The sequence below is a fragment of the Sorex fumeus genome, unplaced genomic scaffold, assembly GCF_029834395.1.
Source record: "Sorex fumeus unplaced genomic scaffold, SorFum_2.1 ptg000265l, whole genome shotgun sequence".
Lineage (NCBI taxonomy): Eukaryota > Metazoa > Chordata > Mammalia > Eulipotyphla > Soricidae > Sorex > Sorex fumeus.
The window spans coordinates 1,096,864-1,121,652 of NW_026606322.1; the positions used below are offsets into that span (position 1 = coordinate 1,096,864).

General features: G+C 37.6%; 1 protein-coding gene across 1 annotated transcript in view; it reads right to left on the minus strand.

Annotated features, from left to right (window-relative positions):
• SLC15A2 (solute carrier family 15 member 2) overlaps positions 1-24,563 on the minus strand; it is a 55,958-nt gene extending 31,395 nt beyond the window's left edge. The window contains exons 1-11 of the mRNA XM_056109300.1: positions 24,426-24,563; positions 22,194-22,281; positions 21,459-21,600; positions 15,909-16,001; positions 14,391-14,490; positions 11,562-11,652; positions 11,181-11,258; positions 6,062-6,144; positions 5,587-5,673; positions 5,312-5,401; positions 5,173-5,217 (exon numbers count right to left, since the gene is read on the minus strand). Coding sequence (XP_055965275.1) covers positions 5,173-5,217; positions 5,312-5,401; positions 5,587-5,673; positions 6,062-6,144; positions 11,181-11,258; positions 11,562-11,652; positions 14,391-14,490; positions 15,909-16,001; positions 21,459-21,600; positions 22,194-22,281; positions 24,426-24,563 — 1,035 coding nt within the window. The remainder of the gene's footprint in view (positions 1-5,172; positions 5,218-5,311; positions 5,402-5,586; positions 5,674-6,061; positions 6,145-11,180; positions 11,259-11,561; positions 11,653-14,390; positions 14,491-15,908; positions 16,002-21,458; positions 21,601-22,193; positions 22,282-24,425) is intronic.
• Between the last annotated feature and the right edge of the window lie 226 nt (positions 24,564-24,789).

Sequence of the window (24,789 nt, forward strand, 5' to 3'; positions counted from 1 at the left end):
ATCAATACCCAAAAGTCCATGGCTTTCCTATACGCAAACAGTGAGAGAGAAGAAAGCAACATGAAAAAAACAATCCCGTTCACAATCGTGCCCCAGAAAATCAAGTACCTAGGAATCAGCTTAACTAAGGAAGTAAAGGACCTGTACAAAGAAAACTACAAAATGCTACTTCAGGAAATAAAAGAGGACATGAGGAAATGGAAAGATATCCCCTGCTCATGGGTCGGGAGACTTAACATTGTCAAAATGGCAATACTACTGAAAGCATTGTATAAATTCAATGCAATCCCTATAAGGATACCCATGTCATTCTTCAAAGAAATGGAGCAAACACTCCTGAAATTTATATGGAACAATAAGCCCCCACGAATAGCTAAAGCAATTCTTGGGAAAAAGAAAATGGGAGGAATCAACCTCCCGAACTTCAAACTCTACTACAAAGCAGTAATAATTAAAACAGCGTGGTACTGGAACAAAAGCAGAACTGCAGACCAATGAAACAGGGTTGAATACACTGACATCTCCCCTCAATCATATGATCATCTAATCTTTGATAAAGGTGCAAGAAATGTGAAGTGGAGTAAGGAAAGCCTCTTTAACAAATTGTGCTGGCATCACTGGACGGCTACATGCAAAAAAATGGGCTCAGAACTCTGCCTAACACCATGTACAAAAATAAGATCAAAATGGATTAACGACCTCAACATCAGACCAGACACCATAAAGTACATTGAAGACAAAGTTGGCAAAACCCTCCATGACATTGAGGCTAATGGTACTTTCAAAGATGCCACGCCACTGGCCGAGCAAGTAAAAACAGAGATAGATAAATGGGACTATCTTAAACTAAGAAGCTTCTGCACCTCCAAAGAAACAGTGACCAAAATACAAAGACAGTCTACAGAATGGGAAAGGATATTCACCGAATACACATCTGACAAGGGGTTGATAACAAGGATATACAAAATACTGGTGGAACTCCACAAGAAGAAAACATCCAACCCCATCAAAAAATGGGGCAATGAAATGAACAGAAACTTTCTCAAAGAAGAAATCCGAATGGCAAAAAAGCACATGAGAAAATGCTCTACATCATTAATCATCAGGGAGATGCAGATCAAAACCACAATGAGATACCATCTCACACCTCAGAGACTGGCCCACATTCAAAAGAACAAAAGCAACCAATGCTGGCGTGGATGTGGCGAGAAAGGGACACTCCTTCACTGTTGGTGGGAATGTCGACTAGTTCAGCCCTTTTGGAAAACAGTATGGACGTTTCTCAAAAAATTAGAAATTGAGCTCCCATTTGACCCAGCAATACCACTCCTGGGAATATACCCCAGAGAGGCAAAAATGTGTAGTCGAAGTGACATCTGCACTTGTTTGTTCATTGCAGCACTGTTTACAATAGCCAGAAACTGGAAGAAACCTGAGATGACCCAAGAACAGATGACTGGTTAAAGAAACTTTGGTACATCTACACAATGGAGTACTACGTAGCTCTTAGAAAAGATGAAGTCATGAAATTTACATACAAGTGGTACAATATGGAAAGTATCATGCTAAGCGAAATGAGTCAGAAAGAGAGGGATATACATAGAAAAATTGCATTCATCTGGGGGATATAAAGCAACAAAATATGAGATCAATACCTAAGAATAGCTGAGATCAACACCAGGAGGATTACTCCATAACTTAGAGGCCAGCCGGATATTCTAGGGGAAAGGGCAGTTCAGATAGAGAAGGGAACACCAAATGAAAGGTGTTTGGAGGATCCTCCCAGGAGGGGAAATGCATGTTGAAAGTAGACTATGGACTGAACATGATTGCCACTCAATGCTTCTTTTGCAGACCACAACACCCAAAAGGAGAGAGAGAACAAAGGCGAATGCCCTGCCACAGAGGCAGGGTGGGAGGGGGGCTGGGGGGAAATGGGCACTGGTGGAGGATGGGTATTTGATCATTGTATGACCGAAACTAAGGCACAAAGATTTGTAAATCTACAACTGTACCTCATGGTGCTTCACTAATAAAATAAATAAATAAATTAATTAAAAAAAAGAGATAATAATGTGAGGGACCAGGTACTATGGTTAATCCTCCCACTTACATAGCGTTTCCAAGGTTATTCTCAAAAAGAGTGAAAAATGCAAACATGGTAAAATGAATTACGGACAACTAGAGAAAGGAAAATTTATTTCTGATAGGACCCAAATAGATGGGCTAATAAGCTACTCTAAAACCAATCTCCCAGAAGAGAACAAGGCAGAGTCTCCTGCCCCTGCACCTGACTGTCCTCACCGGGGCCCCTTGGAGGAGGGCAGATTGAGTTTCCCTCTCTGCTCTGAGCAGGGCCCCGACCGCTGAAGACCTCTGGGACCCAGCCAAAGTCATGCTGAGACCACTATCCACACACTTGGAAGAGGAACTGGCAGAAAAAACCCAGGAGTGTGGGACCCGGGGCTGAGATATTCAAGCCTGCTCCATTTGGGACTGGGCCTTCTCCACCCAGCTCTACTACCTTCCAGTAGCTAGACAGTTACACCCACCAACTGTTGTGTAACCCCATCAATAGCCAGGATCCAGAGACTCTAAAATCAAGCTCCCGGAAGCAACCTCTTATTCTTTAGTTGTCACTCTCAGAGAACCCGGCAGGCTACTGAGAGTATCATACCTGCCTATATGCCTGACTAGGAACACCTGTAAAGGTGATTAGAGGCTGGTCCAAAAGCTTCCATCCCTCTCAGAGAGCCCGGCAAGCTACCTAGAGTATCCCGCCCACATGGCAGAGCCTGACAAGCTAACCATGGTGTACTCGATCTGTCAAAAACAGTAACAATGAATGGTCCTCATTCCCCTGATCCTGAAGGAGCCCCCAATATGTCATCGGGCTACACTAGCACATGACAGGGACAAATGGAGACATTGCTGGGCCTGCTCGAGCGAATCGATGAACAATGGGGTGATAGTGATAGTGATAGTGAATAATATACTGTTATTATTTCATCTTGAACTCCCTCCCCACACTGAGCAGAGCCCCGGCAGCTGAAGACCTCTGGAAACAGCCACAGCCATGTTCAAGACCACTGTCTACATGCTCAGATGAGCCACACACATGAAGGAACTGACAGAGAAACCCCAGTGTGCAAGAACTGGGCCTGAGATCTCCAAGCCTGCTCTGATCAGGACTGGGCCTCCTTCACTCAGATCCCCCATCTTCCAGCAGGTAGGCATTATACCCACCAACTGCCCCCAACACCATGTAATCCCATCAATTTCCAAGACCCAAAGACTATAAAACCAAGCTCCCGGAAGCAGATGGCAGCATTCATGGCCACGCAACCTCTTATTGTCTAGTTCTCACTCTTGGAGAACCAGGCAGGCTACCAAGAGTATCCTGCCCACACGGCAGAGTGTGGCAAGCTCTCCGTTGCGTAATCTATATGACAAAATCCAGTAACAATAATGGGTCTCATTCCCCTGACCCTGAAAGAGCCTCCAATGTGGCACTTGCTAAAATCTCAGGGCTAGGGCGAATGGAGATGCTACTGGTGCTCGAGAAAATCAATGAACAACAGGATGACAGTGACAGTGAACTCTTTGAAATGGACACAATAGAAAAATAATATAATAATCTAGGAAGTAAAACAATTTAAAGCAGAAATAAGGGGTGTTGGGAAGATTCACCCAGGATGGGAGATACATGCTGAAAGTAGACTATAGACCAAACATGATTGCCACTCAATTCCTCTTTTGCAAACCACAGCACCCAAAAGGAGAGAGAGAACAAAAGGGAATGCCCTGACACAGAGGCGGGGGGATGGGGGTATGGGGGTATGGGGGGTGGGAGGAGTACTGGGATTAGTGGTGGTGGAGAATGGGCACTGGTGGAGGGATGGGTACTCGATCATTGTATAATTGAAACCCAAGCACAAAAAACTGTAAGTCTACAGCTGTACCTCATGGTGCTTCACTAATAAAAATTTTAAAAAAAATAATAAAGCAGAAATAAAACTGAGATTTCCCAAGAATAGAGAATAAAAAAAATGTTTAAAACTTTCCAAAGCTTTCCAAGATCCACGTATAAAACATTCCACTCCAACATGGGGTAGGGGCTAGGGGAAAGGGGCAGGAGTATTGATGGTCCAGCCTTTCTGGAAAACTATGCACATTCCTCAAAAGTCTAGGAAAATCTTCTGCATGATTCAGCAATCCCACTTCTTGGAATTTATCCCCATAGACCCAAAAATACAATAGAGAAAAGACATCTACACCCTTATGTTCCTTGCAGCACTATCCACAATAACCAAAATCTGGAAACATCCCAAGTGTCTTAGATCAGATGACTGGAGTAGGAAACCATGGTACACACATACAAAGAAATAATGCTCATCCATAAGAAAAGATAAAAATCATGCAGTTTTCTGCTTTGTGGAGGAATCTGGAGAATATCAGGCTCAGCCAGACTGAGAAAGACCAACACAGAAGGATATTTCTCATGTGGGATATAAAGAAACATAACAGTGGAATAAAAGAGCCCAAAGGCAAATGAAACAAAGAGTCTGATACCCAGTCATCAGCAGGAAGCTTGCTACCTAGGAGGCATGGTGGGGAGATAGGACAGAGAAGGGAACACTACAACAAGTGTAAAGTGTTGTGTATGAAATCCTATCAGCAACATACTACAAACCACAATGCCAAAAGCCATTAAAAAAGCACCTTTCATTGGGTGAAGGGTAAGGGTGGCATAAGCATTGGTGGAGGTAAGTGGACACTGGTATATGCCTGAAACCCAATCATGAATAACTTTGTAATTTACAGTGACTAAATAATTAATCAAAAATTTTTCAATTAGACCTGTCCCTGGACTGCCCTGGGCAGACTTTTATGGGAGAAAATAATAATATCCAAGGCCTATACCACTTTGCCAGCTCAAACCATCCTTATATACATTTGAAACTTTCCCATCCTTTGGTTCCTGATTTCTAAAGATACATTTCTGGCTTTTATTTTTAGACTAGCTTTCTTTACTTCATCTATTCAGCACCTTCATGCTAAAGAAAGCTCTTTACAATGTTGTCAGTCTTCAAGTAAAACCTAACAAATATTTTTACTTAATATTAATTAGAAAAAATAATAGGCTTCTATGAAAAATTCCCTTTTACTCACCAAATTTCCATCCATCCTGGTGGCTTGCAAGGTCCATCGTGAGCCCTGAAGCAAACAGGTGCTATTATAAGAAATCCCTTTGTTTCAAGATAGAGAAAGGATTGGAAGAAGGGATAGCTATCAGAGGAACTATTCATACCTGCTGATCCAAAAGGGCCCAGAACATGGGCAATGGTATATAAAGGAATAGTACCCTGGTAAGTGCCTTTACATCCATAATGAGTTGCTTCTGCAAGAAGGGACAAGAAAAAACAAGTTGAATCATCAGACAGGGTTTTCTTCCTCAGATTAGAAGTGCTCCACAGAACATTAACAGAAGATTTTAAATGAAGTAGGAGGTCAAATACAGTAGGAAGAAATTAATTTTGATATAAAAAATGTCTTATAAGCATAAGTTCTGAAGTTCCAACTTACTGGGTGTTTCTCAGCTGCCCAGTCCAGCCAGTGCTGTCGTTTTGGAATGTTCTTAGAACGGTTCTTAAAACGGTTGGAAATAGCAAACTAAGGCAGAGCATAGCACAGATATCAGAAAAGATGCAAAAAAGAAACCATTTCAACAAATTACTCATTCCATTAAGTAACATACTACCACCCTTTGATTTCATCATTGAATTTCAGAAATTTCAGTTTATAAGTTTATCATGATTTTGTGTTGACAACATATATAACTATTTTTTCAGAAGATTTTTAAACGAAGTTAAAATAATTATTTAACTTAACATTTAATTAGAGATAAGGAATGAACAACCAATTTAAGTTAGCCAAAAAGCATAGAGGTAGAACAGAGATTACTGAAGAAAAGATATTATATCTATATTAGAAACTTTATATGCTCATCTTAGCATCCTGTTCCCTTTGAAATAGTTGGGTAAACAACTAATGAACTTACCCAAATACATTTTATAACTTGAGCCACAATATTTCCTTCAGGAGGTGGTTTTTTGTACAGTTTGTTTCCCATTGCGAACACAACTGTAATTGAGACACAAATAAGATTCTTAGTGTTTCATTTAGCACATTCAATTTATCAATGCTAAGGACAGATTGGTAATGTATAAGCCACTGATAAGTCTCAGAAAGGGATGGAATTGACAAATGCTGAACTTTGGAGTTTTAAGCTTGACTTTGGAGTTATTAATTTGACTCTGGTGTCACAAAAACAATGAGATTCAAGAGAGGAATAGAATGGTCATATATCATGAGAGATCATTGTTGAAATTTTCTGTAATCAAAGAAATGGAAATCATCTTTGAATTAGCACTTTCACCGTCTCCATATCTGATCATTTGATGTATATCCGACTTTCACTGATCTTCCTTTTTTTAGTGTGTGTTTCAACTGCTCTAAATTTTCGTTATTACTGTTAGGAGTTCTTGTCTGAGACCTCACAACACTTCTGTTTATTCATTTTGTTTTGCTTTTGCTTCCGGGAAGGGAGAGGGGGGAGTCTCCCAAGTGGTGCTAAGGAGCAGGAGCGGGGGTTGGGAGGAGGCCCTGTAGATTCTGGGCAAATGTACCAGCATTTCAGTACCAAGACATGAGATGTACAACTCAGGACGTGTGATGCCAAGGATACACAGTCCCAATCACCACTCCAACAGTATTGGGGGTCTCAAAGACTTCAGCCAGTGATGCTCAGAGAAAACCATATGGTGCCAGAAATAAAACCTCTGTGCAATACATTCTAAGTACGCACCCTAATCACTGTACTACCTCCCAGCTGCAATACAGAACTTTTACACTGTATTAACAAAATGTTCACTAAATGTTTTTTTAAGTCTCTCTTCTTCTTCTCTGACACCAAATAGAAAACTTCTTCCTAATAAGTCCAAACTCCTGGCATGAAAGGTCTTCAAGTTCATTATTGATCTGATGGTTATTATCACTAAGTATATATTTAAGGTTTAAATAAAGTGTTAAGAGGTTTACATGTATTAACTAATTTTATCTAATAAAATAAACTTTACTGTCTTCATTTTATACATGAAGAAATTGAAAATTAAATAAGATAAGCAATTTTACAAGATTACATTGCAAGTTTTGCAAGCTTGATAGTGTAAGAAACTGCAATTTCTACCAAAGACTCATAACATTTTTTGGGGAAAAAACCTCTGTATGTTCTTAAATATTATAAAGCATCTCATACACTCATTCTTTCATTAGGCACTGTGCTAGACACTCCCAAGAACAAGTTAACAAGACATAACCCCACACTTCAATGAAACTTACATCAACCTCCTATTTCCTAGCTTATGTTCTATTACTCCATTCTGTCCCATATGATCTAACCAATATTTTATCATTCTTACAAAATTACATTTTGTAGAAATTTTCTATTTCTATTCCTAAATTTATTTTCCCCTTTAATTCACATCTTTAGTCTTTCACTACATAGACACAACTAACCATAGGTGAATTTTATTGTCTTGCTTCTCATTTCATTTTCAAATAACCGGCAATTAAAATTTTTAAATCTCAAACAAGTGGGAAGAATTCTTTCTGCACTTTCTAGATACTTTCCTCCTAAATGGGTTTTCCAGTTCCAGCAAGACGCTCCTCTAGTTCAGCTACCAAAGATCCCAGTGCCTGGGAACACTTTTCAATATCCTTGCATATTAGGTTGCTTAAATCTCTTTAACTTTTTCTACTTTAACTTTTCAATCCTTTTGGGGTTACCTCCCAAGTGGTGCTCAGATGTCACAAGGACTATACTCCATAGTGCACAAGAGGCTATGGTATTGAGGACTGAACTTCAGACTTCATTCATGATAGGCAGTTGTCCTATACTTTTATGCTATTTCCCTGACCCTGTTACCTATAGCACTGTATCACTGTCCTCCCGTTGTTCATCGATTTGCTCGAGCAGGTACCAGTAATGTCTCCATTGTGAGACTTGTTACTGTTTTTGCCATATCCAATACACCACGGGGAGCTTGCCAGACTCTGCCATGTGGCCGGGATACTCTTGGTAGCTTGCTGGGCTCTCCGAGAAGGATGGGGAAATTGAACCCAGGTCGGCTGCATACAAGGCAAATGCCCTACCTGCTGTGCTATCGCTCCAGCCCACCCTGCTACCTATACTTTTTATTTTCCTTTCATTCTCTATCATTCATAATTTATATCTATAACTCTCTAAAATTCACTTCATCATCTTTTCTTTGTGATCCTTTCACTTATCCTACTATTCTTACAAATAGTACCCTGTACCTACCAAAGACTTCACACTGCTGCTAGAAAAATCAATTCAGAAAAAGAATTCTAATCCTGGGGGATAACTGGGTAGTTCAAAAGTCCAGAAAAGTCTTTAGATGGGATATAGACTTCCAAAAATTAAGTTGATTCTCAGAGGAGGCTGAAAATCTCAGGAATTCTCTTATCAATAATTCTATTATCATTAAAGGACAGATGACTAATCAACTCAATGAGCCTACACTTAAATTTCAGAATTCCTTAGTGAAGAAAGTAAGTAGTGACCAGAGTCTCTACTTTCTCCTGTCTCTAGTAGACAGTGTTAGAAAGATAACAGAAAACATAAAATGGAAACTACCTGTTTCCTGTTACCAATTTTATTAATTCCAGCATTTATAATCAGTCCTCTGTTCAAAATCCTTTTGTAGCTCCTCACTGTCTACATAATAAAGTCTTAATTTTTTAATGACTGAAAGGGCCTATATTGTCTGCTTTCTATCAAATTATGCTTATTTTACCCAGACAATGGAAACAAAGAACATGTAAACTAGTACTCAGTAGGAAACATGCCACTTGAGGGGGCCCTCCCATTGTTCATCGATTTGCTTGACCAGGCCCAGTAATGTCTCCATTGGAGATTTTGTTGTTACTGTGTTTGGCATATCAAATACGTCACGAGTGGCTTGCCAGGCTCTGCCGTGTGGGCGAGATACTCTCGGTAGCTTGCCGGGCTCTCCGAGAGGGGCGGAGGAATCGAACTCGGGTCGGCCATGTTGGCCACGTGTAAGGCCGCATGTAAGGCAAACGCCAACATGGCCGACCCGAGTTCGATTCCTCCACCCCTCTCGGAGAGCCCGGCAAGCTACCGAGAGTATCTCGCCCGCACAGCAGAGCCTGGCAAGCCACCCGTGACGTATTAGATATGCCAAACACAGTAACAACAAGTCTCATGATGGAGACGTTACTGGGCCCGCTCAAGCAAATTGATGAACTTGAGGGGGCTGGAATAAAAATAGGACGGGGAGAGAACAATGTTTATAATGTTGGGAGGTATTCAGCTGGGAGGAGGAGAAAAAGTGGACAGTGGTGAAGAGATCAGTTTTGAAATACAGTATGTGTGAAAACCAATAATGAATAACTTTGCAATTTCACCATAACTAAAAATAAAACATCAAAAAACAAAACAAAACACTTCTTCTTATCTTTCTCATTTATTCTCTGGACCATCTGAATTCCTTTAATATCTTCAAATATGTCACAATATTACCACCTAGTCTTTAAGATATGGGTTCTGAATCATTTTCAATTTTAATTTTTTAAGCTTTTGTGATTCTTGATATCTCATCTGAAGGTATGATTTCTCTTTTTTTCTTTTTCTTTTTGGGTCACACCTGGCGATGCGCAGGGGCTACTCCTGGCTCTGCATTCAGGAATTACTCCTGGAAGTGCTCAGGGATGCCAGAGATCAAACCCAGGTCGGCTGCATGCAAGTGAACGCCCTACCTGTTATACTATTGCTCCAGCCCTGAAGATATAATTTCTTTAAGAAAATCTATTGTAATCCTCAAAGTCTTAGATTCTCTTATGTGTTCATATAATGGCATAATTCATGCTATTTACTTGTACATTTTATTTACCTCTCTGTCTCCTTCATAATGAATTAGCTTTTGAAAGCATAACTCTAGTCTAATTTACTTATGTGACCACAGTACTTATTTAGAATATGAAACATAGTATGTTATTAATTTAATGCCTGATAACTTTAGTTAATAAAAATAAATTAATATAATTAAATTACAGTGAAAGCCCAGAGAATTGCATAATATACTAATAGCTATAAAACTAAAGCTCCTCACTAGCACTTGATAAATATTTCATAATTTATAAAAATACACTTAGAGAATTTTTATTTTTATAATTACTCTAATATGTAAATATTATTACTGTGCATTAACCCGAAGAAGAGAACATAGTACTTATTGATCAGTAAATCAGGAAATTTGGGAAGGAAAGATTGGCTTTGAGAGAGAAGGAAACAGGAAATGTATTATCACCGTTGTCTTGAGTAACACGTAAGTTTCCTTGGAATTGAAATTGGAATTTGATTATTACTAGTAACATGCCTTTCACCCCATTGATTGAAAATAAACAAACTGAATGGTGAATCTCAGGGCTCTGTTCCTTCTTGGAGTTCTTTATGTGTTCAGACTGGACGTCTTCCAAGTGGTGTTTCCCAAATGCTCAGAGAGAACAGGTTTCCAGGTCAGTGATTAGAAACAATCATGTCTGTTTTTCTTTAAACCCTGTAAGCTAAGTAACACTCTCACTGCTTACTCCCCCATCCCTTTCATTACTGGGTTCTCATTAGAAAAGAGAAAGCCACTTAAACTAAGTTGCATCACTTTCCACCCACTTATTCAACATCTCTTAAATTTGAGATTTTCTCAAAAGTAAAATCTCAAATACATTAGAGAGCAGGTCAGAAATAGCTAAACACTATGTCATTTGTGTTTTTTTTTAATGCAATAGTTAGGAATCTCATTAATTTTTGTTGTTTAATCAGAAAAATTTAATAAACATTGGCTTAAGACATTGCAGGTGATTTTTAAATACAGGCTTATACCTCTGCAAAAGTATATTATACCAAGACCACCATCCAAACTGCATTAACTATCATCAAGATACAAAAGAGCCCCTCTGCTTAGTGCTCTAATTTCCAGAATCATCCTCAAAAATACAATTCATTAAATAAATAACTCTGAGGTTACATAAATTAGATTGAGGAAAACAATGATTTTCTTCTGCTCTACTGCACTTACCAAGAGCTAGCACCATAAGCAATCCTGGAACACCAAAAGCCAATGCATAGCAATCTTCTCCAAAACACTGAACATCTCCTAAAAATTAAAAAAAAAATTGGAAAAAAGATAACAATGAGTCTTGGTACTCTTGGCTCTAATAGTCTCTGTTGATACATCCTATGGTATTCATGAACTCGGAATTTTTTTTATATCAGAGACAAATGATTCTTCCTCACTTAATCCATTGTCCTTCAGTTGGGTGAGAAAATCCATAATTTAAAAAAATTCTTTCAATTTTCAAACCCTTTAAAAGGAGAGGATAGGCAGTAGGAAGCCTGAAAGAGATTTTCAATGATAACAGTAAAACCTTTAACAGAGTTCCCCAGAATAAATTCTAACCTCTTAGCATGGGTGTGATAAAGGTAGAAATCAAACTTCCTGCGTTGATGGCTAGGTAGAAGACTGAGAAGTACTTAGTCCGTTCTTCTGCCTGTAGCAAATGGAAAAAATTAGTTCAAAGCATCTTCTGTTTGCACCCCGGCTTGTATTTATTCAGCTGGAGATATACAAAGATGGTTTCAAGTATTGCCTCCATAGTTTCTAAATATCAGATTAGATTTGGGAGGAATTAGCCCAGTGGTCTTGGGGTCACTTGGGCTACACCCAACATTGTTCAGAAGGTCTTGTGATTCTGGGAACTGAACCAGGGTCCTCAACAATGCCAGAAATTTTTAATCATCTCCCTGACCCCCATACTAAATATTTTAATACATGCATGACACACCTCAGACTTTTATACATCTTTCAAACCCCAGGCAAGTTTCTTTAACATTCTCTTACCTCTTTATCTGAAAAAAAATTCTATATATTATGCCACCATAGTATCCTATATTTAATATAATTTCATAATACTATATATAGTATTAATTTCATTGCACTATGTGTCTGTTTCAGGACATGTGAATTCTTTTGGAATTTCAGAAATCTGAATTACAGAAATTGTATCTTATTTATTTCTGTAATCCCCACGGCTGACTATAGCGTTGGATATACATTACAGACTCAATGAATGCTTATTGACTGAATTAAGTAAATGGCTGATGAGTTAAATAATAGATTTTGTGAAATATGTAGTAGGAACAGAACTAGAATAAAGGACAATAGAATAAATTGTTGATCAAGCAGGGAAGTCTGCCAGAGAGAATAAAACAAGTCCGTGGGCTTAGAAGTGGCTGGTGGAAACTTGGAGGTGGGTTTTCTATTGCTGAAATATCTTTGTGGAACAGTTACTCAATGCAGCCACTTTCAGATAAAGTTGCTGAGGTTTTCTCATTGTGTACTGCTATACTTCCTTCTGGAACCTCAGATCTTTTCCTGAGACATAAGCACAATCTGTCCTTCCCCATTTTCTATTATCATACATTCTGCTTCCTCTTCAGATTCTCGTTATTTCTTCTGCACTCATTCACCACACACTTAATCCATTCATCTACTTTAGCAGTTAATTGCTTATAAACTTCAATTGCTAGTATTTAGTTATTTTGCTAAATTTAGCTAGCATTTTTGATTTATGAACACTTAAAGAACATAAAATATTAACTCAAATGGTCTGAGAAAAACACAGGAGGGCTGGAGAGATAATACAGCTGGTAGGGCATTTGTCTTGCACGCAGCTGACCCGGGTTCGATTCCCAGCATCCCACAGGGTCTCTCCAAGCACCACCAGGAGTAATTCCTGAGTGCAAAAGCCAGCCAGGAGTTAACCCCTGTGCATTGCTGGGTGTGAACCAAAAAGAAAAGAAAAAAAGAAAGAGAAACACAGGAATGCAGGACACACAGAGAAAAAAGAGAGAGAAAAATCAGAATCATGACAAATAGCTATGAGAAGATGCAAGCCAAGCAGCTAAAATTTATGGACACACTAGTCTCTTGGTTGAAACTTTGAGGCTTCCTCAGGAGGGATCAGGCTGAATCCTTAATCTGCCAAAGCTCAGGTAGCCACAAACACACCACACTGCTGCCTCCACACCTCACGGCTGACGCCACATCAAAGCCCCAAGACTTTACTAAGAATCTCTGCCGCAGCTTATCCCAATTTTACTGATCCTGAAGCTTTTGGATCGTGAGGCAGCATATATTCTACAGTACTGAAATCCGGTAGGAGCACACCAAACTAGATGGGAAAGTAATGGGCAGCCAAATTTAACAAACACAACCAATAACACAGAGGGCTCAACTAGCAATAAGCATCTCAGCAAATCCTCAGACAAAGATTTAACAACCCAGTGGTGAGATCTAATAATTTTCACAAATTTTCTTTCATAAAATGTATTTGATAATTATTTTAGCCATTTAGGTTGTTACAAACAATATAAAACCAATTATAGTGTGCCTGCTGAGGGGGCAGGCTTGGTGAGTGGTTGGGAAAATGGAGACAATGTTGGAGTGAAGGTCACGCAGGTCGTGGGATTGATGTTGGAACATTAAAAGCTCATAACAGTTATATTATGAACAACTTTGCAAATGCCATGGTGTTAAAATAACACCCTCACCACCTCCCCCCACCCCCGCTAATTATACTTAAACTACTACAGTCCCCCATAGTTTTTATACCTGTACCCCCCACCCAAGGGGGCGGTATTGCCTGCTTTGGGAAAGACTGATCTAGATAAAATGATCTAGAGAAGCTAATTTTATTTATTCTGAATGATCAATTTCCCCTTGATAAAGAATCTCAAAAGTGAAAAGGTTGTCATTATTTTGACTCTACTTACCACCTCCCATCCTCACTACTAACCACATTGTGTTTTAAATACCTCAAGTGAGAGGAAACCCACTTTTTAAAGTTTTTTTTAAGTTTTTCCTTTCATCATGCCAAAAGCTAATTTCCAATAGCTGCCACTCATTACTTTACTGATTGATATGCATAGAGAGCTAGAACATTCTTTTTAACTTTTTATCTTAATCTGGGTTAAATATTTACATTTTCTTCTCTTCAAAGTGTGACCTTTTTAGCCCATATACAATCCTGGTCACCTGTATTGAACATATTTCAGTTTTACTTCAGTATTTTGACTGAAACCCAGCACTGAACACAATTGCTTGGTTACAATCTTACCAGTGCATTACTTCAATCTTCGTAAAGGATACTAATTTAGTACCTTACTTGGTATCTCTTTGATTGCCTTCTCTACATTTCTGAAACTACAGAAATAACAGGACTCTTACATGTTCTTCTTCAAACTGGTCTCCACCAAAAGCTGCAACACAGGGTTTGATACCGCCTGTCCCCAAAGCTATGAGACTCAGGCCAACCAACGACAGGACTCTGGAATGGAGAGGAGGGAATGCCAGCCATATTGATACTCAACACAAGTGTACAACAGAATATAGAGAAACAGGATAGGGAAGGCATATAAAATGGCAAAGATCTGCACATATTCTATCTTGTGGGCACACTCTCACTTCCCTTACCCTAAAAAAGACTGGGATGTGGGGTGGACAGAGGGTCACTCATAACTTTTATACTCTTGAGCTTCTGATAGAATGTATTACATGGGAAGATTTTTCCCCTCAGCTCCAAAACTAAAGCACTTTAAAAACCTTGTTTAGCCATGGGGACTGTTCAATTTGAAAAAGAGAAAACTTTATGAACTCTTAATCCTATACACTTTCTCTACCAACAAAATAAAAATTAAAGTTCATCATAATTAACAGACACATCACTGATTTTTATAGGATACCAATAAGAAGGATGGAGGATTCTAATATAATTCACAGGGTATTGGTGCATTCTTTCTTTAAACATATTTGATTTTTTTCTTGAAAAATTATAATTTTCTCTATTGGCTAAACTAATATACATTAATTTAGCCAATAGAGAAAATTATCATTTTAATTATATGTATAATGTATAAAATGTATACATTTCATATGTATAATGTATACATATAATGTATAAAATGTATAAAATACAGCTCCTGGAACTGCGCGGCCGCATTTGCGGCCACACAACATCTTATAAGGACATCTTTTTATGACATCTTATTATCTCATTCCTACTTTGGACAAACTTGCAGCCTATCGAATGTAGCTTGCCCACAAGGCAGAGTCTGGCAAACTCCCCGTGGCGTACCCAATATGCCAAATACCAGTAACAATGATGGGTCTCATTCTCCTAAAGAGCCTTGAATATAATCTCAGGGCTAGGATGAAGGAGACGTTACTGGGGCCTGCTCGAGGCAATCGACGAATAACAGGATGATAAATTGAAATGAAAATGAAAATATACATTAATATCTAATGAATCCCTCTTGTTCCAAAAACATCAATACATTATTAAAAAAGAAATGGAGAAATAAAATACATGTAACTATACATAAATTGAAGTGATCCTAACTTTTATATGACCTCTACAATATTTTATGAGGAAAGAACACAGAAGTTTTATAACTGGTAAAGAACAATTAGTAGGTGGTTGAATAAAAGGATCATTAAATTTTAATAATTTTTAAGCATTTGGAGAGTTTTTATGAAGAGGATCCTAACTATGTATTTTATAGTTCCCAAAATAGTAAAAACAAATAAGCTCATATAAAATAAGAAAATTTGAATTCAACAGATTAGGTTAGGAAATAAAGGTGCATTTCTGGTAAGAAAACAGAAAATCATCTATAATAAATGGGTTAGACATTTACCTGTTTAATGGAAGAAAAGTGGTTCAGTTTATTCCATGATTTTACTCACGTGTGTACCATATGTTCTCCAAGTATTGGTATGGCACCGAAGGACTTGATCACATGGCCAAGTACATATACCAAGGAGAGGTAGATTATTGTTCTGTTGAAAAATTTGAATCAATAGATATATAAATATAATCAGACAGACACTAGAGTAAGACAGACTCAGGGTTCATATTGTTCTTACTACCAGGATAGAGTGGAAGATGAAAGGGGTGGAAATGGAAATAATTACCCCAGATAGGTAAATAACAAAAAATAGTAAATAAAATGTGATAACAAGCCAGAAAAAAGAGCAACTCTTAACCCTGTAGTGTTAAAGATAATAATAATTTGAATTCTTCAAATTCTTTACTAATACCTATCTTCTTTCCCCTTCACTCACCCCACACATAAGCAGAGCATTTATGTTCTTACTCACATATATCAAGACTAGGATGAATTCATTTTTACTAATACTGTTTTCAATTAAGAGAAATAAAATAGGATACCCTAATATAAGTACTTTTTTCTCAAGAAATGTCTTTGGCTTTATAAATTGAGAAGATTGAGGAAAGTAGTTCAAGTAACCATGCCAAGGAAAGTGCTAATAAAAAGAACTTTCTCTAGACCCAAGAACTGGTGTAGTAAAGGGGTCTCAAGTCCAGTCTGGTCGCTTGAACATTTGGATTAATTATAATTTCGCCACAGTTTTCTCAAGAAAAATTTATCCAGAGTAAGAAAATAATCAGGGACTTAGCATATAAACTGTCCAATTATAAAAATCATGCATGTGACCAGTTATCTCACTGAGTTATTTTTCTAAAAAAATTAAATTGTAATAAGGAAAAAAGAAGAGTGAAGAATTCTAAGAGGAACATATATAGAGAAATACAAACTAAAATAGGACCTACAATTTTCACTCCCTAAGTGTATTGCCACACTTTCATTGTTCTGCTATAAGGAGAATGTTACTATAAAAATTACATAGTTTAGGACTGGAATGATAGCACAGTGGGTAGGGCGTTTGCCTTGCATGTGGCAGAACCAGGTTCAATTCCCAGCATCCCATATGGTCCCTTGAGCACCACCAGGAGTAAATCCTGAGTGCAGAGCCAGGAGTAACCCATGTGCATAGCAGGGTGTGACCCAAAAATCAGAAAAAAAATTACATAGTTTACATATGTGATTTTTAGGTGTTATAAGCTAACATGCAGTATAAAAAAAAACAGAATAAATTGCAAAGAGAGACAGGGATTACATAAATCACAGAATGCGAATTTATTCTTTAATATCTGATATTCTTATGTTAATTTTCTATGGATGGGACCTTAGAGTATTAATAATACCAAGTAGGGTATAAGAATTTGGTCTACTAATCCAAACCTAATAAATATAAGTGGGTAGGTTCATGTTTCCCAATAGGATTCACAGTTTATTCTAGGGAAAAAGGCTTCACTTTGTTGAAACCAAATAAATAAATAGGAATGAGAAGTACTGAAAAGAAAACCAACATCATAAACCCAAAAGATATGATCTGTCATTAGTCATCAGAGGAAAAAAGAAAAAAAATTTTTGTGGCAGTGATTGAGTATAAGTAGGTAGATATGAAAAATGTTATAGTTATTTCAAGAAAATTAACTTGGCAGTAATATATAGGCTTAATTGTAAGGAAAGAATGTGGAAAGCAATTAAAACACTTGTCCGTTTGTAAGGTGCATTTAGAGACAAAGATGACCAAAACTTAACTAGTGGCAATAATTAACAGACTCAGTATTGAAGAACAAATGTGTGATACTATAAAAACAAAATTGGTAGATCTGGTAACCAGGGGTATATAGAAGATAAGAAAAAGAGCAGGAATGGAGGGTGAGGATAGAGAAGGTGAAACACATAAATGAAAACTGCCAATGTGTAATTACAATACATGCTGGGGACTGAGTCACAGGTTCAGATTACTGAGTTTGAAAATATATCTTCTGCAGACATAATTGACACCACAGGCTTTGCTAAGACAGATGATGAATTAAAAAGGGTAAAAATATTCCCTGCCTATGTTTAGGGAAGAGTGAAGTAAACAAAAGACAAAAAAGAAGTTAAATGCGGAAGAAACAAAAAAAGTAAGAGGAAGAGGACCAAAAAATTACAAAGAAGTTCAATAAGTTGCAGAACTGGATTCATGATAAACAGACTTGAAATATTAAAATTAGTTAAAAGTAAGAATTTTTTAAAAACCACTGTAATTTGTTATCAAAGGTATCATTATTAGTGATATTAGAAATATCTATTGATCAAATATCTATTGAATTAAATTGATCAGAGTAAATTAAATTTAATTAGATTATTTTGCATTGCATTTTATTACTCTCTTAATAAATAATTGATGAGAAAGGAAGGCAACAAAAAAAGATTCTTTTTAAAAGTGAAAAATAATAGGAATTTTTCAAAGAAGTTAGAAGGAGCGTTATTAATAGTTTTGTGTGCTTAAAGCTCTCAGATTTGTGCCTTGGGGTCTGAGCCATAGTTGCCATGCACACGGCCAACCCGGCTTCGATTCCCAGCATCCTCCATGGTTCCCGAGTACTGGCAGAAGTAGTTCCTGAGTGCAGATGCAGAAGTAGCCCTGAGCATTGCTGGACATGGCCCCAAAATACAAAGAGAGAGAGAGAGAGAGAGAGAGAGAGAGAGAGAGTAATTTGTGCCTACTTGTAGATATAGGAAAAGGCTATTTCTGAAGGAGAATTTTAAGGTAAAAGAAGGAATGATGCATAAACAGAGCTAAGGAGTTTGACAGAGCTACGATTATATAAATGATATACAGTAAAAATTCACCAAGTTTCTATTTTGGAATTTGCCTATTTGTATTTCAATAAAATTTTAAAAAATTTTTTTTGGTTTTGGGGCAATACTCGGTGATGCGCAAGGGTTACTCCTGGAAGGGCTCAGGGGACCATATAGGATGCCAGAAGAACTCAGTTAGCTTCGTGCAAGGCAAGTGCCCTGTCCTCTATACTATCACTCTGGCCCACTATGTTTACTATTTTTATAGGGGCCATATTTAGTGGTTCTTGGAATAAAGCAGGAGAGGCTGAAGTCATCTTCTCTTTTCCAAAAATAGTGATATTTTGCACAGGAAAACAGGTCTTGTGATTTGGAGTCTGGTGTTTGAGGTTCATCAGGCCACTCCAGTGGTACTCAGGGGGCTAAATGGTAAGTTACTGGACACAGGGTCTTGCACAAGCCAGAAATTTTTTTTCCATTTGAATCATCTCACTTGCCCTCAAAGAAATCTCTAAAATAAAAAAGTGCCTTAAAAGAATTAAATTGACAGGATAAGTTTAAGTTCTTAAAGTTCATCTAAAATAGGTAGAAATCTATCATACGTTGAAACATGGATGGTAATTCTCTTATTTTATAGGAAATTATTTTAAAATAAACACTATATTATGTATGTTGGCTTTTATTTTAAAGAATAAAGACCAATTCCTGTGCTTTTTATTATGTACATTGTTCCAACCCTTTATCGCAAATGTCTTAGTGACTACTGCATAAGCAGCAAACATATGTCTCTCCCAAGCTAAGAAAATTGTGTTTATAGAATATTTTAAGTGATTGCTAAATACTTTAGAAAAATTTTCTTCAACTGTTTTACACTTGTAGATTAGCACTTGTTCTTCAAAATGGTTCATGGATCAGCGTTATAACCAAGGTGGTTGACAGTGGTTTTCAACTTTTCTACACCTGCAGACCATCAGTGGATGGTTAACTAGCACTTGAAGACTAATGCTTTAGAGCAACATATATACATATATTAATTGTTATACATCACTGTCACTGTCACTGTCCTCCCGTTGTTCATCGATTTGCTCGAGTGGGCCCAGTAACATCTCCATTGTGACAATTGCTACTGTGTTTGGCATATCGACTATGTCACGGGTAGCTTGCCAGGCTTTGCCGTGTGGGTGAGATACTCTTGGTATCTTGCCAGGTTCTCAAGAGGGGAGGAGGAATCGAACTCGGGTCGGCCATGTTGGACGCTTGCAACGCAAATGCCTTACCTGCTGTGCTATCACTCCAGCCCAATTGTTATACATACATATAATAATTTATATATAAATATATATACCAAGTGAAAAATAAATCAATGTTAATGACTGGAGTGATAGCACAGCAGTAAGGTATTTGCCTTGTGCAAAGCCAGCTAGGCCGAGCTGGGTTTGATTCCTCCGCCCCTCTCAGAGAGTCCGGCAAGCTACTGAGAGTATCTCGCCCGCACGGTCAAGTCTGGCAAGGTACCCGTAATATATTCAATATGCCAAACACAGTAACAACGAGTCTCAAAATGGAGACGTTACTGGGCCCGCTCGAGAAAATCGATGAACAACAGGAAGATAGTGCTACAGTGCTAATAGAAGATGATTCCATGGAAGACTAGGTCTACAAGATATTATGCAAAAAGTTTCCATCATCAAGTCTGAGGAATACTAAGTATTGTAACCTTGTCAGAGACTTTTACAATGCATATAAGCTTGTTAAATACTAGAAGAGGTGATACAGTCAGAAAAACCTTTTCATCCTTGTTCAGCCTAGCATCTTCCAAACTTACTTGATCTTGGAAGCTTTACTTTCCTGTGTAATAATCATTATGTCCTATCCAACTGATTTTCAACTGAATCCTCTCTGAAAAAAATACTAATTTTGATAAATCTGTGTATGAGTAGTCCACAGACAATAACTGAGTAATAGATATCCAAGATCCACCTCAAGCCTTTGAGAATAGTCTTGTAGTGGACAACTATAACTAATTATAGTTGGTTGTAGTTGCCCTCAACAACATTATCTCATAAGTATCTGTTGGTGCTATTTTCAAGAACTTAAAATATACCAAACTATTATTAGACCATTAGTTTAGGTCCTAAAAATAATCATTATATTCTTAAGAAGGTAAGTAAAGAAAGAAGTTCAAAAAGAGAAACAGATGGTAAAGAGGTGAGATGAATTCATAAGAAAATACTAAAGGAATTTGGATGACTCAGTTTGGAGACATTATGGAAAAGTTATCAAATAACTATAGTAAGGTATAGTAAGGTAAGTAAATTAAAAACATTCTAGTGGGTAGCATTGTCCTTGATATTAGATAAAAATCATCTGGGGGGCAGGGGGTAGTTTGGGCCTCACAAGTGATGCTCAGCAATTACTCCTGGTTCTTTGCTCAGGGATCACTTTTAGTTGTGCCCACATGAACACTAAGGATCAGATCAGAGTACACTGCCATGCAAAACTATCATCTTACTATCTCTCTGCTGCCTCCAATTAATCTTAAACTATTAAAGTGGAATATTAAAATTGAATTAAAAATATGTCCCCCCCTGATAGAAAGAATGTAAGAGTATTGGAAAACTAATAATGAAGAGAAATACCCTTCATATGTTATCAGTAGTCTTAGTCTTAACGAAATTGATAACTTCAGTGGCTAACACAAGTCTACTTTTGCTTGGAAGAAAGATGCTACAAGAAAGACCCTCACAAATGATCTATGAAACTTCTGAGGCTGCTACTCCTCTCCCCTTTTCCTTACTTGAATTTCCCCAGCCATGAGTCAGCAATGGCAGCTCCCAGGATAGGAGTGAAATAACAAAGGCTGCTGAAAGCATGGTACACTGCTGTGGCGGTGTCTTCATTCCAGTTCAAGAAATACAGGAAATACAGGGTCAACACAGCTAAGGGGAAAAAAGAAGAATACAAAATAAGTTAGATGCATTAAAGTGGCTATGGAAGAGAATTGCACTTAATTTCAAGTCCTTTAAAGTAATTTTGGTCTTCAACATTCCTATCAGTGAGGTGTTGGGGAGCAGAAGCAAAGTCCAAAGGAGCTGCAAGAAGAACTGGTCTATATTTAGTGTACAAATACAGTGCTTCAAGCATCAGTTCTAATGTACCCATAAACATTTGGGTTAATCACAAAGAGAGTACTGTGCTTTCAATATCCCTTCCTTCCTCTATTCAGCAACAATAGAGTTTATAGACCCGATGATAGGTATGAAGAATGAAACTTTAGATAAAGAGTTGCCCCACTTAGATTCTCATAGGCTGAATTATGCTTCTGTTAAACCTTTCTGTTCTTTGACAATAAGGCTTATTATGTGAAATCCCATGAAGAATTTATTGGAAGTCTTGACCAATGAAAAGGAAAAATTTGGATGAAAAAAAGGCGGACAAGGAAAATCACAATACACAGAAAAATCAGGTTGCTAGCAACATGGGGCTAGGGTTAGGAGAAAAGAATAGAACTCTGAATTCAAAATTACATTACCTTTCATGCCATAGTAGGAAAAACGCTCACAAAATTCATTCACCACAATGAAGGCAATGCTCAGTGGGTAATTGGAGCCAAAGATTTTCTATGAAACAAAAAAATCAATGTTTCAAATATTAACTGCTCTTTCTCTATTTAAATCACTTGATTACTCCATACAGCATAAAAATTATGTCACTACAATAGGTAATGTGAGACAATGGCATCCACTTGTCATGAAATAGTTGCTAGCATACTAAGTGCTTGATTGATGACTTATGAGAAACAGAATACATTCTGAGTATCAGTTTTTTCTTCATTAATTAATTATTATTAATTTTGTTTGGGGGCAGTCCCTAAGGAGTACTAAATGAACACAAGGATCCTTTTGGGCTGGTGATGCTAAAGCACACCAGAATTGGGGTCCACAGTGCCACTAGGGCCTCCATCTTCCAGACATGTGTTTCTAGCCCTTTGAGCTATCTCCCTGATGACTCCTTTCTCACCTTAACATGGTGCCACTCAGCTTTCCCATGATCCTAGACACCAATACCTATTCATGTTTCTATAACTACTAACTGAAAGCCTGAGATTCTGGAAAGGAGAATTATACTTTGTTTTTAGGAACTAAAGAGTTCCTAAAAGGCCTGTGGAGCACTTCATATACAAGCAACTACACCTAAATGTCTCTATCTCCTTTGGCTCTACTCCGAAGACTCTTTTCTCCACCTGTCCTGTTGACTGCGCATGGAGGAATCATGATAATATGATGAATGCCATTCAGCAGCTGCTAGAACGAGGCCAAGAATCCAATATAGTTTACTATCTGTAATCCGATTAATCACCTTAACCCAGGCAAGTGCTTAAATCTTGTAAAAATTAAATGGCCTCTTTTCCTACAGAATTCCTATAACATTTTTATGTATTGCACATTAAAACAACGATGCTAGTTTGTGCATTTTATCTGTAAGACTATAAGTAATGTCATTTTAATTTTAAATTCCTACTCATTACAATGATCCAACTAACACTAGAGGGGGTATTATGATATCTATCCTCCAGACTTAAACAAGAAATCTTACCATAAAATTTATATTACCTCTAATTTCACAAGAAATTACCTCTTACCCCTCTTACCTTTGTGAGCAGTCATTTTTTATGGGGGATAAGGGTGATTTGGGGGGAGGGCACAATTCTGATGATGCTCAGGGCTTACTCCTAGCTCTGTGCTCAAGGATTCCTTCTGGTAAAAGTTAAGAGACCACATGTCATTCTAGGGCCATGTGTAGGCTGCATGAAAGGCAAATGCCTTATTTGCTATACTATCTCTCTAGCTCATGTGAATTGAATTGGTTGGAAAAATAAACAACTAAGGTAATAAATGAATGTATTCATTCTTTTATCCATATGAATAGACACTAACAAATCTACTGAATGTTAATGTATGTTACTATAATAACTTGATTGAAAGACAGTGAACTGGCTCCTTATCTTTTAAGATCATTGCTCAAGTATTATTCAACTTGAAGTTTACTTAACCCACGTTCCCCAACTATGTTATACTTTCATGCATCATTTACATATATTATTAACATACCATCCTAGTCATGTCATCACAACTGTTGTTATGCTTCTATTTGCTTATTTCAAAGAAATGAAAATATTATTGGCTTTTTTCCCATACTAAGAACTAAGTAAATATTTTAAATTATTAATACTATATCCTTTCAACTTCCAATATTTTGGTATGAGGATATAATTTGGAAGTATTTTAATAAATTTATAACATAAAACATTACTATTATGTATTTGTTTCTCTGTGATGTCTCCCATTAGAACAAAGACTATAAAACTTTTTTTGATATACAACGTCAGACTGTGCACACAGAAGAAATAAGGACTGAAGTTTTATATTGGTAAATAAAGAACAATCATACACAGTTCTCTAGACAGAAGTGCTTGCCAAGGTCCCCTGGATGTTGGTTTTATTTCGCTCCAGAAAAATTCAGAATACACAATGTAATACATCCCAGATCCCAGCTGAAGATCTCTGACTACCTCTTCCTGCTGTTTTCTCTTTGAAGTAAAGAAAGCTTCTGTTTAGATTTGATTTTCAGGTAAATTTTAATTCCAGTAAGATTAGTTTTATACTCTAGTATTGTTCAGACTGCAGCACCAGAGGCCAAGGGGGAAAAAAGCAAAAGAGCAAGTCTGTTCCTATCAAAGGCAGACATGAATCTGGAGACTCACCGGAGGTTGCTTCTTCGGAAGACTGGACAGCTGAGGTAGTACCTCTTCAGTGGAGACAGGTGAAAAAAGAGTTTCTTTGGACTCGTTTTTCTGGAAGGAATTCATGGCTAGTTCTTTACTCTCTCTCTTCTCAAGCATTTGGCTTTGGTAGGCAGTTGGGAAAGTGCCCAGCTCCCTGTGAAAAGGGGGACTGGGAGGGGAAGAGGGGGTGGCTTCAGCAACTAGATTTAACCCTGTGGGTGTCTGCTTCAGCAAATGCCTGGCTTTCTGCCAGATGAAGCAGAAAGCAGTAGGGAAAGAAGGGCAACGGGTCTCATAAACAAATTTTAAAGAATTATTTGTATAAGAAAGAGCCTGGATAGAA